At 39.1% G+C, this 17,350-nt stretch overlaps 1 protein-coding gene across 1 annotated transcript in view; it reads left to right on the forward strand.

Annotated features, from left to right (window-relative positions):
- Positions 1-17,350, forward strand: part of XYLB (xylulokinase) — a gene marked incomplete at its 3' end in the record, with an annotated part of 89,056 nt that overhangs the window by 67,119 nt on the left and 4,587 nt on the right. The window contains exons 16-18 of the mRNA XM_080610467.1: positions 7,118-7,176; positions 11,025-11,112; positions 13,333-13,427. Coding sequence (XP_080466593.1) covers positions 7,118-7,176; positions 11,025-11,112; positions 13,333-13,427 — 242 coding nt within the window. The remainder of the gene's footprint in view (positions 1-7,117; positions 7,177-11,024; positions 11,113-13,332; positions 13,428-17,350) is intronic.

Below are 17,350 nucleotides of genomic sequence, written 5' to 3' on the forward strand. Positions count from 1 at the left end.
AACAGCCAGAAACACTCTGTCACTTTGAGTCCTTCAGCTGACGTTCGGTGTCTTCTTCAAATTACTGTAGTTCAGTGAATACAGAGCAGGGCTGGATAGTGGGATCTGGGATGGTCTGAAAGTTGTATGATATTGTTTAAGCAGATGGTCCGTTCTGACCTTTTATGTTTTTGAAGCTTTCTGCACGTGGTTATTACATAGCTGCATGTGATGGCTAGGTTTCAAATGCTCAGTTTTGTTTTTAGACTGATATCACCTGCTTTAGAATATTTTTTGAAAGTCAGTTGATTTGTTACATTGATTCCAGGTTTTGTGTTTATTCACTAGGTGACAGGAATTCTGAAGTGGAGGGTGAAGGGAGAGGTGTTGCCAGGAGTCTCAATAATTGTGGAAGCATTGAGTAAATCAAAGCTGGAGCCTTTACTTGGAGCCTTTGCTACTTTATGGTTGTTTGGACAACTGCTGAATGGTTTTTGTGATAATTTTCCCCAACACACACTATTTCTAAGTTTTATAGTTCTTGCCATAACCAAACTGTGTAACAAAACAGGAAAACTTTGAATAGCCAAAAAAAAAAAAAAGCAAACCTGATATAAGGCAGTTCCATTGGTACATGAACCCATTTTAACTTAGCTATTTGTTAAATATATTACTTAATTTTTCTCTTTAAGGAATTGATTCTGAACCCAGGATTTACACAAGTTAGAGGTAGCAAGGATTTATTAAATTATGTCTAGTCATAGTGTCTTCAGGAGAGGACTTTTCCCCAAATACATTTTCAGTCTTGACCAAACAGATTTGAAGTGCTCCTTCTAATTTGTCTTCCATCTCTTTCCTTTAAAAGCTTTCACAGGAATATTTTTGAAAAATAAATATTCAGCCTTTATCTGCAAAAGCTTTTGTTCTGAATCTGATGTTTCCCCATCCCTCCCCCACTTCCCTCTCCTCCTCCCTTGCTGTAAACTCCAGTGCTGAGTTGTAGAATTTCTTTATATATTACCATTGATATTTATCCCAGGCTTCATCAAAATATTCTGTCAAATAGAGGTTTGTGTCTCAATGAAAGAGAAAATCCCAGTGAATTGATAAGCAATTGCAGCTCTGCAGTATTTCTACGAGAAGGGCAAATATTTCAGAGGTCTTGTCATCAGTGTGTCAACGTATGTGTTTGAACAGTGTTACGACTATTGATCTGCTTGTTCCCAAGTAAGTCTTTACCGGTCATGTTCCAAAGTTTCCCTTGCTGTATGGCTCTGCAGAAGCCAATGAAGTTGAATTGTCAGTGGGGTTGTATCTTGAGTAGATTTTGTTTCCTATAGTACATCTGTGTGTATTTTTCAGGTGATCTGCAATAATTTAGGGTGCTGTTAAGAGGGAATTTATGTACATGTTTTTCTATGTTTTTTTTTTTTCTGAAATCCCTCAGAAAGGGGAAGGCCTTGAGTCAATGTTAAATTTTAAATTCATATCTGATGTGATCTAGACTAAGAGAATTTTCAGAATGAGGCAGTTTGGTGTCTGTAAGCTTCAGGCTGCAAAATACAAAGTTTTGTCTTTATTAAAGCAAGGGCTTAGGAAAGCCAAATTTGGCATCCTCTTGAAGAACAATTTCTCCTATTAGAAGTTGTTTGAGGACTTAAGGTGACCTAGGCTATCAGCAGCATATAAGTTTTGTCTATGCATACCAATCCTACTCTGTTTTACTTAGATGTGTGAGCATCTACTCATTTTAGTGGTATTATTCTTGCCTTAGAGCAGTGTGAGCAAGAAGAATCATGCTTGTTCTCTCCTATATCATTGTACAGACTTTGTCTCTGTAAGTAGCATAAATGTCGAGAATATTAGGCATATTTGTCATTGCTGCTGAGGAAATTGAAGCTTTTTCCCCTTGTTGAATTACAGCTGATATGATAGTAGCTCTACTACAGCAGCCTTAGAGGCTGATGATCAATTCTATCCTTAAAAGTTGTTTTTCTTCCGCAGGCACTGCATTTAAAAAATAAGAATAAATTCTGTGTCTGGAAAATTTCTCATACATTTGAGCAATTGAAACCCTCAGTGAAATTAAAGCATGTTACAAGATATGAAAGCGTCTTTGCTTATAAGCAAGAAACCAGCCAATCTATGGCAAATACAGCTTGCTTTTCTCTGTAATAAATTGGCTCATGCTTCAAAGTGAAAGTCAGAAACACTCTAAAAATAGTTTTTTAATAGCTTTTATGAATTACTGTATTGTTTTTAGAATTGTAAGAGCGGCTGAATTTGAGTATTTGGTTTCAGTATTTGGCTTTTAATTTGTCTGCTTGGTGGTTGTATTGGTCTAAATGAAAAAGGGAAAAAAAAGAGTGTGTCCTAGTTCACGTTACTTTTGCCTCAATCAGGTAGATATTGTCTAACATGCTGAAGGCTGCTTTGTGGCAGTCTTTTTTATTCTGCTACGAAATGGAGATGTCAGAAGTGATGCAGCACAATGAGGCAGATAACCAAGTGCCTTTGGACCCAGACGTAGACCTCACGGGAACACAATGGGTGCTCAGGACCTTGTATGTTTTCGTATTTTAAAAGGGTATAGATGAAAAACCTTTTACTATAGCTGGAGTTTAATTTCACAAGCTTTATATGAATATGAAAGATTAGCATGAATTTTGGAAGAGCTAATGTGCAAGTAGGATGATTTTGGAGTATTTGTTTTCTAAATGGGAAAAAATAATCATACATTTTTGTTTTGTTTTTCTTGAATGAAAAGCTAGAAAATACTTTTTTTTGAAATTATAGTGTTTGGAGTTAATCAGAGAAATAAAGGAGGGGCTGATCCTTTTCTTGTTGCTTGCAAATTGTAAATTGCAGTTATTCGCAATCATGCTTATAGCTGGCGTGGGTTCATGCACATAATCAGCTGCTTTTTGAATGCCTGTTCTATTGTTCTGTTTTATTTATGGATTCAGTTGTGATGAGAAAGATGTTATGAAGTTGTTTGGATGAAGCCTTGGAAATGTCTTTTAGGAGTTTTGAATGTCAGCAAGTGCCTGGAGTTTGGGGTACAAACCAGGGCTGTGAGCAGCACTGGAAATTTAGATGACAAAGTTGAGTTTTCATTGGCAAAATGGAAGGTCAAATTCTGCTTTCAGACTTTGCAGCACATGAGCCAGCAAAATTCTGGACTGACACTGGCACGTTGTTGCCGTCCAGTTGAAATACAGCCAGATGCAAAAGCCATAAGGTCAGGAGTCATCCCATCGATTTCAGCATCCGGACCCGTTAGCAGTCTGATCTGACCCCACGCCTGGTGGTACAGGAGGCTGAATTTCTACCTCCAGTCTCCTTGCACAAATGATGTGGCAGCCGACTTTTGGTGCTAATTATCAGCACTAACCTTCTGATTGATGCAAGTTTGCTTATGTGATTATTTTTCTTAATAGCTGTGGTTTTGTGCCAAGACCATTGGAGGAGATGTCGGACTGCTCAGAGGACACTCGCTCTGTGTCACTGGTTCTACTGTCTCACCTGCTGAATCCACTTGGGCAGTGCTCTTTGAGTCTGCACTTCCTAAAATCTTTGGTTTTGCCCTTGCTTTTTGTCTTAATCCGCTTAAACTGCTTTCTTTCCTGGGAAGGCATCAATTCTGTGTTTCTAAATGTATGGTGATGCAGGACTTCAATCTTTTTGGGACCACTCTCAATGTCTGAATACAAATAACAGTAATTTCTCAGTGGCAGATTTCTTTTTTTTTCCTTATGTGCCTTTCAATGAAAGCAATGTTTTGGTTAAAAACTAGTCAGGAGATGAACTTTAATTCTTGATCACTCATTTCTTGCTGGATCTCTGTGAAAGGCAAAATTGGGATTGTTGTGTGAGTAGTAACATACATAGAGTGGGCTGACTTCTCAGCCTTGTGTAAAAAGGTGCCTTTTGCTCTGTCTTCCCACATAAGTGAACATCATTACTTGGATCTTCCCTAATCCTCCTGTCCAGTGGGAATTATTATTTTCAGAGTTTTGTTAGATCAGTAGCCATGTTCCACAGCAGATAACAGATCTGTAGAAGATGTGTATATTGCAGGATGACACTATGCCACGTGCAGCTGCAAGTGCTTTCCAGATAGGGTTAAAATTCTCTATCAGCTCTCTAAAAATCATTAGTTTTTAAATAGGAAGGAAATAAACTGGTTGGTTAGGTACTATGCAGGGAGCTTTTAATTAAAAGATGTTTAAATCTGATTCAACTGTCAAAGAATTGAATTCATGAATTATGTTTGCTACAGTTATTTATTTTTTTAGTAACACTGTATTTTCTGTGCACTGCCCTAGGGGATAGATGGTCGCTCCTGACAGATTCAAACACAGCTGGCTGAGGACACTGCTAGTGATGGATGGACGATGTCTTTGTTAATGCCCCTGTATACATAAATGATGGGCTTTATTTATTTATTTATGAGATGTATCCAATTACACATCTTGGAGCAAATGTCTACCCTTCAGTAAAGCACATAATATTGGCATTAAAAAACAACCCCTGAAATCAGTGATCAATGCATTTTCCTCACTCTCCAGAGAGAGATTGAAGCAAAAGGTAGACCTAAAATTCAGCAAATTCAAGTAAGTTCTTCTTTTGCGACCTACTCCTCATCTGTAAGAAGTGACTGAAACTCAGCCAGGGGAAGCTGTTGTCTCTGCTCTGGTGGGCTGGCTTCACCTAAGAGCACCAGTCCCACTGGCGGAGAGGTCAGATTCTGTTGTCAGACAGGGATGGCTAAGGTTCGCTAGGCTGTTATCTACTGGGATATGTTTTGGTGAAGTGAGCCTAGTTATTTGAAATGGAGGAGAATGAATGGTTTTGCTGTTCATGTAGCTTCAGCATTGGATTTTGTTGGTCTTTTTTACTCTGTGTGTGCATTCATGAACTGATCCAATTTAGAACTTGAGATGTCCAACATTACAAACTTTGCAGCGTAAATCAAGTTAGTTTATTTTATCATGTAGGTTAGTTACATACTGAAATAATTCTTAGTATTTTTCTATTAAAGGATTAGTCTGGATTAAGATGGATGTGCAGGTAATCAGGGTGTTAAACACTTTTAGACTTCAGATCTGTTACAGTTATGGCATAAATTGATAACATAGCCAAAACTTGAATCTTCTGACCTAGGAAGGAGTAAGTCTCCTGTCCAGTCCTTGATTCCCAAAGCAAGCATGTTATCTGTTACAGGGCCACTGAGTCAGGTAGAAGGCAGAAATCAGCCCTACTGGCCTCAGTGCAAGCAGGTGGCAATATGTACCGACAGAGTTCGGAAACATTTGGAAAGCTGTGGAGCAGAAGCCCTAAAACAGAGAGAGCTGGCATGCAGGTGGAAGCCTAAGAAGCAGTTGAGCTAATGTATGTTTGCAGTTTTCCCAGGAGTAGTTGCTGTTTGGCTTTACCGCTTATATATTGTCCACCCTTCTTCCTTGATGGTAATAGCCTAGCAGTTTATGAAGCCCCTTTGCAGAGACAGAGAAGCACAAGCAAGCCTTATTCTTCAGTTTTAGCTGCTGTGCAGTGTAGCGAACATGTTTGTTTCTCATTCTGCCTTGCTGGTTGTCTCTGAAATGTGGTGTTTTCATGTTGGATACTGTAGCTCCTCAAGACTTTGTATTCGCAACAAAGTTTAGCAAGACGGAATTGCAACTACTAATCAAATCAGTTAGAGTTCTGTTTGGTTTCTAGGAACAGAGGCTTACTAGTTATTTTTCACTGGTTTCTGTGCTATTATGTTGTTGTGATAATCTTGGCAGGGATCTGTCACTCTGTGTTGGCATAATTGAAACTTGTTTTCCCTGAGGAATCACTCTGGTGTTTGTTTTATTTGTTTACTGACATTGACAGAGATCCTAATGGCTTTTAAAACCCAATTTGTGCATCACTGAACATCCTCCAAAGAGGAAAATAAAATTAAATTTATCAGCAAAATAGGGTCCTCCATGCAAGGCTTTATCTGGGTCTTAGACTCCACCTGAGCACCTAGCTCTGTGTCTAGATCTGGCATAGTGAGCTGCCTCTTTTGTTTATTTCCAGTTCTGTCTTCAAGGCTTTTCTCATTAAGATACTTGAAAGGATAAATGGCAATAAATTATTTAGGGCATCAGTATAAGTTGACCAACTTTGCCTTGTGAGAAATAAATTAACTTTTATTAAAAAGGAGATTAAGATAACAAAACAATAACCACAGTAAAATTCCCCTTTTGGGAGGGTATACATGATGGTATCATTTCCTATTGTCATAAATCAGGTTAATTGTTTAGATTTTTTTTTTTTTTTTAATGTACGGTATCAAAGTATTTATGCATGTATTTTGTTTTAAGCCTTTAAAGTATTTCAGTGAGATCATTTGGACTACTTGCATTCATAATGCCTTGCTGAAGTGCAGTTAGGGATAAATGTATGGCTTATCACATTCCATGCTCCAGAGAAGCATGCACACAAATAAATGATGAGGCACAGGACAGACGTTCAGGAATGTGAGAAGGAAAGGTGGGTTTCTTTAGAGACTAAAGAATGCAGGATAATTTATTTTTAACATCTGCAAAGCTGTAGGTTTGCACTGGATGAAGATTCAGATACTTTTAATTTTATTGAAGTGACTTAGACCATTTCTAATTACCTTTCGACACGCTTCCTTGTCATTCAAGCAGATAGGGATTGCCCAGATTTAGCGAGATCTGACTGTGAACGTCACAAGGAGATAAGTTTAAAAATATTGCTGATTTTAAAGGTTATCTGTCAGTTTGTATATGTACAGCTATGAGCCAAACCAATCTGACCTCAAACCAGAGCTGTAGTATGATGACACTCTGCCTTTCTTACTGTATATCTCTTTTGTAAATCTCCCTGACTTTGATAGCACTATAATAATAATAGATCTGCAATATTTATGTTGCCTCTTCTCAGGAAGTGTTCTAATGTGCCTTGGAAATGTGGGTAATTAGTCTTATCTCCTTTTTTACAGAAAGTAAATCAGAGGTACAGGGAGAGAACCCAGACCATCTGACTCCCCCCTCCTTGTTCTCATTGTTTGGTTCAGTAGTACAAATCTTGACAATAGATGCTTTCAGTCTGATCTATATGTTGTATTACATTGCAGTGCCCAGAACAAGGATTTTGGCTACTGGTGGTGCATCACACAATAAAAAGATCTTACAGGTAAGAAGAAAATTAAATACTTTGCTTTAACTTGCAGTTGCATCTTCGTTTTTATTTTGATGTACTGAATCCAAATCAGTGCAGCTGCACAGGAATGGGTGGAAACGGGATTGTGAATCTGCTGCAGGTTTTTGGGGCTTTCCTTCAGGTTTAGTGTAGAAACTGTTAGCCCAGTGCTAATTTGAAGTTCTTCTTACGCTTGACTAGCTCTATATATGTGTATCTGAAACCCTGTGATTTCCCGGTCTCATTACTTAAATCAGTCAGCAAAGAAATCAATGAGACTTGATACAAATTCTTGAGATTTTTGTGGTTTTTGTCATTCAGATCAAAGTTGGACTATGGGTTTAAACCAGAGTGTGGTTATACTGGTGTTGAACACTCAAAAAATTCCACTTCAAACAAACAAAATCCCCCATACAAACCTCAAAACCCTGCCCTTGCTGTTCTGTGTATTTGTTACTTATTAGCATCATGTCACATACTGAGGGGAGGTTACTGTTTTGCATAGTCCATCCTCCCTCTTCCCACCTTCCTCTTCTGCTGGTGTTGCTGCACATCCAGGCATGGTTAAGATCATTCATCCATCTTTTCGGAAACAGACTACGAGGTGCTCTCCGTTTCTACCTGTTGAGATTTGGCAAAGCCTTGCTGACGCATAGTAAGAGGCCTCTCACCTGGCTTTTACTAGCACAGAACTAGACATCTGGATCGGGATTCATCTTGCCCAAATCCAGTCATCTGTGATGTTGTGTATATGATCTGTCAATCATGTAATAGTCAGGAGAGATCCAGTCAGTTACATTATAAAGGAAACCAGATGGTGTCTTGGCTTACCAAATGTAGATGTCTCCCTCTGAGTGAACCTGAGAGCTTTCTGCACTCCACTGACTGCCTTGACAAGCTCCCCTTTGACTACAGGTTCCAACATTGAGCCTGGAGGTAGATATTTACACCAAAAGGTACCTGTCTTAGTCTTGGGCTAAGTCCTGGCACTGGAGTTAGTCAGCACAGGGTGAATTGTTTTCTGGAGATGCTAATCCCTTTCCATCAGCTAAAGAAAGTGTAGAGGCCAACTTTAACTAATACCATACTCTGACAGTAACAATCATATGAAAAGAAGGTCATCTGCTCTGCAAGACCTGAACTGGACTAAATGGAGGTTGAAGAGCAAAGAGTGAAAAACTGTCTTTCTCCTAAGGCATCTAAAACATGTTTGTATAACCATTGGTTGTACAGCTGATTAGGACACAGCGAATTTGGCATGTTTTGCCTGTAGATGTCACTTCTCTTCATCTGCTTTGGTTATTTTGCTTAAGAACTTGACGTTAGAAAATTAACTGATAGGTTAATTGCTTAAAACATTGGTCCCTACTGGGGTAATTCTACTAAGAATATGTCAGGAAAGAGATTGGATTAATAGATGAGTTTGTTTTTAAAGCTGTATTTCCAATTTAGGTCCCAGGAGTATCTCATTGCTGTGGAATATAGACAGGAACAGAATGGTCTTATAGCATGTAATTCTGCAGCACAGCTGAAAAATCGTGGGGATGGGGGAGTGGTGGCTGTGGTGCTTGCTCTTCACGTGTAACAATACATCTGCTTTTAAAACTCATTAGAAGTGTCTTAAAATAATATGATCAATACAGTGTCATCCACTTAATTCAATCACTGGCTAATTGGATCCTTCTTTTTAATTTAATCAGAACCTCAGAAACCATATAAGTTGCGTGAAGAATAACAGCTTCCACCCTTATCATGGTCAATTTTGGATAATTTGTTCCAGGGCTACGAAAGACTATCATTTAATTAACATTCGGTAACTCCTATATTTTACACTGCAAAGGAGGCAACTTAGGAAAATCTGTTAAAAAGAAAAAATACAGCAGGGCAGTTTCTCTGCGATTCTGGGAAGCTTTTTATAACAAATGTTGTCCTTGATTAATGACCACATGAAACACTGAAATATTTTTAACAGTAAAACCTCTAACGGTTTCTTTAAAAGTTATTAATGGGAGATACCACAGTTTCAAATGACTTCCTGAATATATGAACTTTGAATAATTTTAACTTTATAATGATGTGACACAAAAGGTAGTTGTTATTTGTAGTATTAGAGCACTTATTAGCATTCAGTATAGGGCTGCATTGTACAAGGCTCTGCGGAGATGCAGAACAGACCTGTGTTGTCCAAAGGAATGTACAATTCAAACTTAAGAAAAGAAATACCTATTAGAGTTGGGATAAAGAAGCAGATGGGGAATGTGCTGAAACACTGCAGTAGTATTGGCTGGCAGGATGGGCAGTGGAACCGGTATTCTGTGACCTTATGATGTCCAGAGGGTTTCTTAATAGATACCATGATTAATTTTCCATTTGTCTTCTAGCATTGAAGCTCATGTACTGCTCAATACTTGTGTGCAAGTGAAGCTAGACATTACTGACCTGGTTATCTTACCAGAAGGGTGTTTTAAGTGTATAATCTCGGGCTTTCATTGGATTCTAGTGAGCAGCCAGCCACCTACCTTTTTTTAATATTATGATAATTAGTGATTTTCAAAGGTTTTGATTTGCAGATTCCCCACAAACTTTCAGAGAAAGAGGCAAAATCCTTTAAAAAGCCTCACATGCTATTTTTTTCTGTAGCATATATGAATTGAATTTCTTAGTCATCTTTTATGAAGCCATGGGGCTTCATAAATCAGCTTCATAGATCAGTAGGGCTGTGAATTCCTGGGTCAGGATTGTATATCACTAATTCAAATGGTTTGGATTCCTCGGCACTCTGCCTTTATTTAGACTTAATCATCTGGATGTAAATCGGGTGATTCTTTGTTCCCTTTGGCAAAAGTAATAAAACCAGCACAAGTTAAATCTGAATTGTTACCCACTTCTTACAGTGCTCAGCCTGAGGGACACCTGCAATCCTAGAGAAGATGAAACTGAAATGGATGGAGTTTGTTGACAATATTTTTGGAAAAGTGTTATTGAACCTCCTCTGTCCCTATCCAAATATGTCTTAATTTTTCCCCTTTTGTATCTATTTTCCTAAACCTACACTGTGGGGAAGAGCATATGTACTCAGTGAATGCACAATGCCTGGTATTTATTTCAGTGCAGAACAATGTGTGGTCGAATATCTTTAGTGTCTGATACCATAACGAATTCTTTGCCTGGAAAATTTTCTTTGTATAGCCCAAGCCAAGTTGAGAAGTATCTCGGTGCATCTTCATAGCTCAGGATCCCTTGAATACAGGAAAATTCCTGGTAAATGTAGACTGAAACCAGCTCCCATGTCATTCTTCCTGCTAACCCTAATATGATGGGAATGATGGAGGTGAGGAAGACAGGCTTAGCAGGCCTTCATTCTGCTGGAACTTCTGTTTTACCAAATTAAGAACTGAGGACCCATGACTGGTTCCTCTCTCCTTCCTTCCTGCTTGGCTCAGCCATAAATGTGATGGAAGAAAACAGGCACCAGTTGTGGATTCCTGAGCAGATCTCCTTGATTACATCTCCTTGATGTAAGTCTTTGGCATGGGCTGGTTGTGTGGGCTTATGAGGGAGGCAGTGCTTAAACCCAGACTCCTCTGAACTTGCAATAAAGAGGTCTGGAGAGAAATGGGACTTGACTTCCTGGCTGCAGTTACAACTCTAGCTCAGATTTACCAGTACCATCTTGTGTGAGAAGTTCAGGACTCATCATTTCCTGCAACGCTTCTTTCCCTGGGTACCCAAGTGCTTGTCTGGTGTGTATGGTAGTTATTTGTTTTCCTGAGCAGTGATAGGGAATTGCTTGTCCCTTATTGTTCATGGACATACGTAACCGATGCTTTGATACTTCTCAGGTCCTGTCTGACGTGTTCAATGCACCGGTATATACTATCGATACCACCAACTCTGCTTGTTTAGGAAGTGCTTACAGAGCAATTCACGGTAAGACTGTGAGGAGATACTTCTGAGTGGTCTGGGCATTTAATTTCAGTTGATTAATACTTGGGATTAACATTACTGAAAAAGAGGGGAGAATAAAGCTGTGTGGATCTGACTGGAAGGTCGCTCAGGTCAAAGAATGTTTTTTGCTCTTAATACACTTGGATCAGGCCCAAGAATAACATTATAATTCAAATCTGGTGGCTGCTTCTGAGCCAAGGGATAGGGCCTGAAAACTGTTGGTACTTACAGAGGAAGGCCTAGGACCTTAATGTGTTGAGTGGCTACCTTGATATGCCACTCTTAGGAGAATACAGCCAACTGAAGGTGCTGGTGTAGCTTGTTGCCCTGCTTTGTGGACCAGGATGTGAACCGGGTTGCTAAAATGTCAAACCAGACAAAAGATCAGTGCAAGCAAAGATGACCAGAGAGGGCAGGGATGACATAACCAGGAATATTGCTGGCCAAGTAAATGTTTTTCAACCTGTATATATCTTCCAGCTTTTAAATGTCAAGATGAAGGATATGCAGGGTGTCCTGGGCTCCATGCGCTTTCTCTTATAAAAGCATAAAGCTTGGGATACTCAGGTTGACCAGTCATTTTGCTTGCTGTACTACATCACTCCTTGTAATGCAACAGTCCAAGTCCCAGATTTAAAGTGTTAATTAACTTATATCTATTAATGCATGCAGATGTATGCTAAGGATGGGCCCTCAGCCATTTAAGAGTTGAATCCCAGGCGGAAGATTTTATTCCTAGATTGAAAACAGTTCCTAATATCTTACAACTAAACAAGTCAAGGAATGTGTATCAAATTCTTAAGTCCTTATTTAGGTCGACTTTTGTTAGCCTTAGTTTTTTGATTAGAATTTTTAGGATTTGGACCTGAAGACATGGACAGCTTCAATACAAATTCGTGTAAGATCATGGGATTGCAACAAGCGTGGAAAAGATAACATCAGCCATCAGAAGAAATCAGGCAGGTTTTAATTTTAGAAGCAAATTCTGCTGTCACATTATAGCATCTGAACACTACATGCTCTCTTGCATTTGAAAACAGTACAGAAAATCGCACAGCGAAAACTTGAGTCGATGTGTTTAATACGCTCAGCATGCTCTTCTGTTTATTTCCAAAAAATACACAAGGGTTTTGACAAGCAAAGTATGCTTTTGCAGGACAGCAGAAACAGTCCTGTTAGATTATCAGTATGTTTGAAGCCATAATAAGACCATTTTTCCACCTTGGGGGCCAAGTTTCCAAACTGTTTTTCTTTGTACTCAAACTTTGCCCACTGCTTCAGAACCCAGCAGAAGCTTCCCAGCACCTAATGCTGCAGGCAAATTCCTTGTCCATGAATGCATGTAAAATGTGAATCTGTCATTAAAGTTTGTACACATATATTTCATTTGTATGGAAGATGAGTATTCCCTCTGCCAGTTTGGCATCTGAAATCTTGAGGCTTGGTTGACAGAGCATTTCAGAGAAGATTTCAGATGCCATGCTGATGGAGGGACTCCTTAGTTCAGATATTCTGCCAGCCAAGCCCCAGGGGTTTGCAGTGTGTGTTTCTAAATGGCATTTTTGATTGATGCTTTCAGCTGACTCACTCTTGGCCAGGCAAAGGAATTGAGTAAAAGTGAAGACTTGCTAATATAAATGAAATATTGATGGCGAGGGTTTCTTAATAATGTTACTGTGTACAAGTAGGGTGTTCCACAGTTAGCCTGGGGTACTTAGTAGGTGTACATGGAACTCCTGAAATTGCGATTCACTTGCAAAGCAAAAGGCTGTAGTACCAGAACTCCCCTATTATTCTGCTTCCTTATATATAAATATATTTAATAATTTGCAGGATATTTTCTTAACAGTGTTTTCATTTCTCTTCCTGTTTTTTGTTTAGTCACATTTTGCCCTTGAATCCCTTGCTTCCACATATTTTCACTGCTCTTTACTGTTTTGCTGTAACCATAAATAATTACTGATATTGTCGAGCAGCATTTCTGCTGCTTACGTATTCTCCAGGGTACGAATTGAGTGAGTGGCAAAAACTCAATCACAGAGTCCCAATTTCCTGGGCTAGCGCACAGGAATGTAAGATCTTCTGCCATTTATCCTTCAGTCCTGAATGCTGACCTGACCAGGGAAGATCAATATAATGTATTAATTTGCCAGTCCCTCATTGTGCTTTTTGCATTGATCAGGGTTGTGATTCTCATTGCAGGGCTTGTAGCTGAAACGAATGTGTCCTTGGCTGATGTTGTGAAATTAGCACCGGAGCCTAAATTGGCTGTTACACCAGCTGCTGGGGCTGAGGAGGTGAGCAAGCTTGGGAATACCATTTTTCTTTTAATTTCCTGTCTGCTTCAAAATGTAGTGTTTTACTAACTCTTCTAGTAAAATAGATTAACTTAAGAAACATTTGGTTACACAGTTCTTGCTCCTTGTTGTAAAGATAGATTTGATTTGGAGAGATCTTTAGTGCGGTAATGACGCAATGATCTGATCACTCCATCCAGGTTTGTGAGACTGATTTTTTCCAAGTAGGTATGACCAGAGAGCAAAATCTGTTTGTTAAGGGACAGACAAAGTTATAAAATAGGTTGGATTTGGATACAGGTCAGTCAGATTGTAACTGACAATATTGACAAAATAGTCTTGACTGATAGTTTGCAGCAAGCAGCATCGAAAAAGACATGGTGATGGTGCTTTCTGGCCTCTTGGAAAACATCCCCCACAAATTCTTCCTGATCTTAAGCAGTGAAAGAGCAATTCTATATCTTTACTTGTAGTTCCCAGTTGGAAAGCGTTCCAACTGGGAGGATTCAGTAAGCACAGCTTCAGTACCGTGCTCATCTCAAGGTGAAACTTGTGCTTTGTGGGACCATATAGATAAAGCAAAAGAAACAGTCATTGCTAACTGATTCCAGCACCTGTAAGACCAGTGCAGCCCTGCACCTCTCACTATCAGGTGTCAAAAGCCTTAGTTTACAACACCTTCTAAAATGCCACATCCAATAATAAATAAACAATACAATACAGCAAGATTACTAGAGAACACAAGTTTAAATAACCAGAAGTGAATCTAACTCTGTCTTCAGCTGTGCAGAAACTTTTACATCAATGCAGCCTTACACTCTCCATTTATGAGATCTGGATGTGCCCTAACTACAGGCAACAAGGTTTTAAGGCTTTTATTTAAACTGGGAAATTAATGATCTGCCAAAACTACTAACTCCCAGCTACATGTGTAGTGGAGCACCAGATATCATCATGAGTAATAATAGAAATGATCATGCTGCATTGTGCCTGCCAGCATATTATTTAATTATTAACTGAGATGGAGGAGCTCAGTAATCGAATAGAAGTCCCCTTCAGAAATATTAAGACATTGAATAATTTAAACGTGATTGATCTGATCTCATTTACTCAACCTTCCCCCCTCATTTTAAAAGATAAAATAATTAACAGCAATGACCTATGTCGTGTGTTCTGCAGCTGAAGCCTTCTGCAGGGAATACACTTCAGGAGCAGATCCCTGGTGTATGATTTGACCTCATGCTGCTGCCCTGGCCCCCCCAGAAATGCTGTCTTCTGAAAAGCTGCCAGGCAGGCTTGTGTGGAGCTGGAGAGTGCTCAGAGACCTGCTTTTGACCCCCCAGTGCTGCTTCAGCTGTAAAAACTCAAGGGCAGGGAATACAGCTGTCACTCACAGGGGCCTTGCAAGAACAGCAAGCACCTTGTACCCCTGCAGTGGCCAAGCTGACCTAGCTGGGGAGATCAGTGGGGAATTCATTTACCTCTTTCTATTTTACTGTCTGCGTAAAATGGCCTGGAAGCTAAAAGAGTTAATTATCTCCCTCTCAATACTTTTCTTCTCCTTTTCCACTTGGTTAGACCTGGCTCTCATAGCACATCTTTTTATTGGTTTTAAATGATGTACAGCAGTGAATTATTGCCCCAGCAGATAAGACTGAATGACAGAGAAAGTAGTGGCCAAACAGCATGTGAAGAAATAACTGTTCCTGCACGTTAGCTTAGCTTGCCAGCTTCATTCCATTAAAAGCAGCTTCTTGCAATTACATATTCCACACCATTTTTTTTTTTCCTTTCCTGTCTTATAATTTTGCAGTTGATGGTGGATTTCCTGGCTAGTTTCATGGCTGTGAAACTGCAGAAAGCCAGAGGGCCTGTCAGTAACACAGTGTGTTAGCATGAACAGTGCAGTAAAAATTCCTAATGTGATGAGTCAGTTTGATTCTGTTTTTTACAGAGCTGCATCACCCTGTCCATCCAATTTCATTCTGTTGAGGTTACAGCCTTTCACTTAAATGATGGTTCTTTTTATAAACTTCAAAGTCGTCCTGAGGTTAAGTTCTGTCTCACTGAGGAGCTCATCTGAAAGAGTCTGGCTAACCAATATGAAATTCCCCAGACCACTTTCCTACATTTTTTGGACAGCTACAGCTAAATCTTGGCAGGGTGGAGAGAAAACAGGTCATAACACAGCAATCTGCTCTGATTTCATCCTTTCTTCCTGGTATAGGTTGGAGACAACGTGTGTTAGATCACTGGAGAGAGGAAAACCTCCTATAGAAAAAGGTCAAACACGACAGTTTGATGTAGCTTACTCTTCATTGCCAAGGCTTATGCACGCAGTAGGGGTTTCCAGGAACCAAAAATGCAAAAAGTGTTTCTTTGATTGCTGAGGGATCGTTTGTGATAATGAATGTGAGTTCAGAAAGGAAGGGCAGGGCACACAAAACCGCTCTTCTGGTTCAATTAAACTGATAGGCAGGTAAAATAGAATAAAGTCTCAAAATGGGGAGCATAGAGCTTGTGATGGGTGATGAATTAGTAGTTATTGGAAACTGAAGTCACATAAGCTCCAACTTGTCTGGCAAAAATGTGACTTTATCCTGTAGCAGACCATCCTGCCTTGAAGAGACCATTTCAAAGAAGGTAAATCCCTCTCTCTGGCTATGACCCCAAGTCTCTTAGCTGAACCTGTTTTCACAGTAAATTTGTAGGGTGTGGGGTCTCACTTGAGCTTGTTTCTAATTCTGTCTAATTCTATCGTAAGATATTCTGGTGGGAGCCACTGTGGTGATAGTCTTTGGTCAGTTACTCAACCAGGGTAGCTGAAGTCAGTCATCTGTGGGTTAATCCTTCTTCCCTATTTTAAGAATAGCAAAAATTAAAGAGTCATCTCATCTCTTCGGAGCCTACTCTCCACCTCCTTCTGTGGAGAAAGACTAATCAGAACCACTAAGCATGACCAGAAATAACCAGGAGATTCTTAAGGAATAAGTATATTTTACAGACAGAAAGAATCTATTATTCCAGCATTAGAATTCAGATTTATTTTAGTAATCTATTAAAACAGAGATGGTTGGCTAGTGGGTTAATTAAGCAAAAAAGCATGAGAGAGTACATGATTATCTGGAGTTGTATCACTTGTGCTTATACATTCCATGTGCCTAGTGTCAGATTTATTGTGATATTGTCCTGTAGGCTTTTTTAGGGAGAAAGTGTAGCACATGACCTCTGGATGTGTATTTTTGATTGCATTATTGACTCTACTGAGATGTATTAATCCTGCAAAAATTCAAGAAGGGGAAAATGTAGACCTAACTGGTTTTCTTGACTTTGGTAAATTGCCTTGTAAGTAGGGGGATTTATAGAAGTGACCCCATTACCCAGGAAGGTTATAATGACTTAGATATTGATTTAAAATAATTATATTTTTGTTGAGTTAGATTTTTGAGGGGGGAGGTTATTTTCCAGAATTGGTTTAGGTTGCTAATTTACTGCAAAGTAGATAATAATAATACAACCACCAAAATATAATAGGTATTGATGAGAGTTTGATTAAGGTGATTTGTGTAGCCAATATTTTTTTTAACCTATTAAACTGATTAAGATAGGTTTTGCAGAATGAATATCTGAAGTAAATAAAGTAACTGTTGGAGGTATGGTTCCTTGGAGGAGTCGTCAGAGTATTTCAGCACACTGTCATATTCTTTCTGCTTTACAAGTATTCTTTCTGTGTTAAGAAAGGTGAACAACTGCTATGACTTAAAAATAAAACACCTGTAACTCTTGATTTCTTAGGCAAATCTCTTGAGTAATTCGAGTTTGGTTTTGCTTTTGTTTTAAAGAAAGGGACCTATCAGAAGTAGTAAGTGTTTATAAGAGACTGATTAATTTTAACCAATTCAGGGTAGATTAAATGTACTGAG

This window comes from Psittacula echo, assembly GCF_963264785.1.
Source record: "Psittacula echo genome assembly, chromosome: 2".
Lineage (NCBI taxonomy): Eukaryota > Metazoa > Chordata > Aves > Psittaciformes > Psittacidae > Psittacula > Psittacula echo.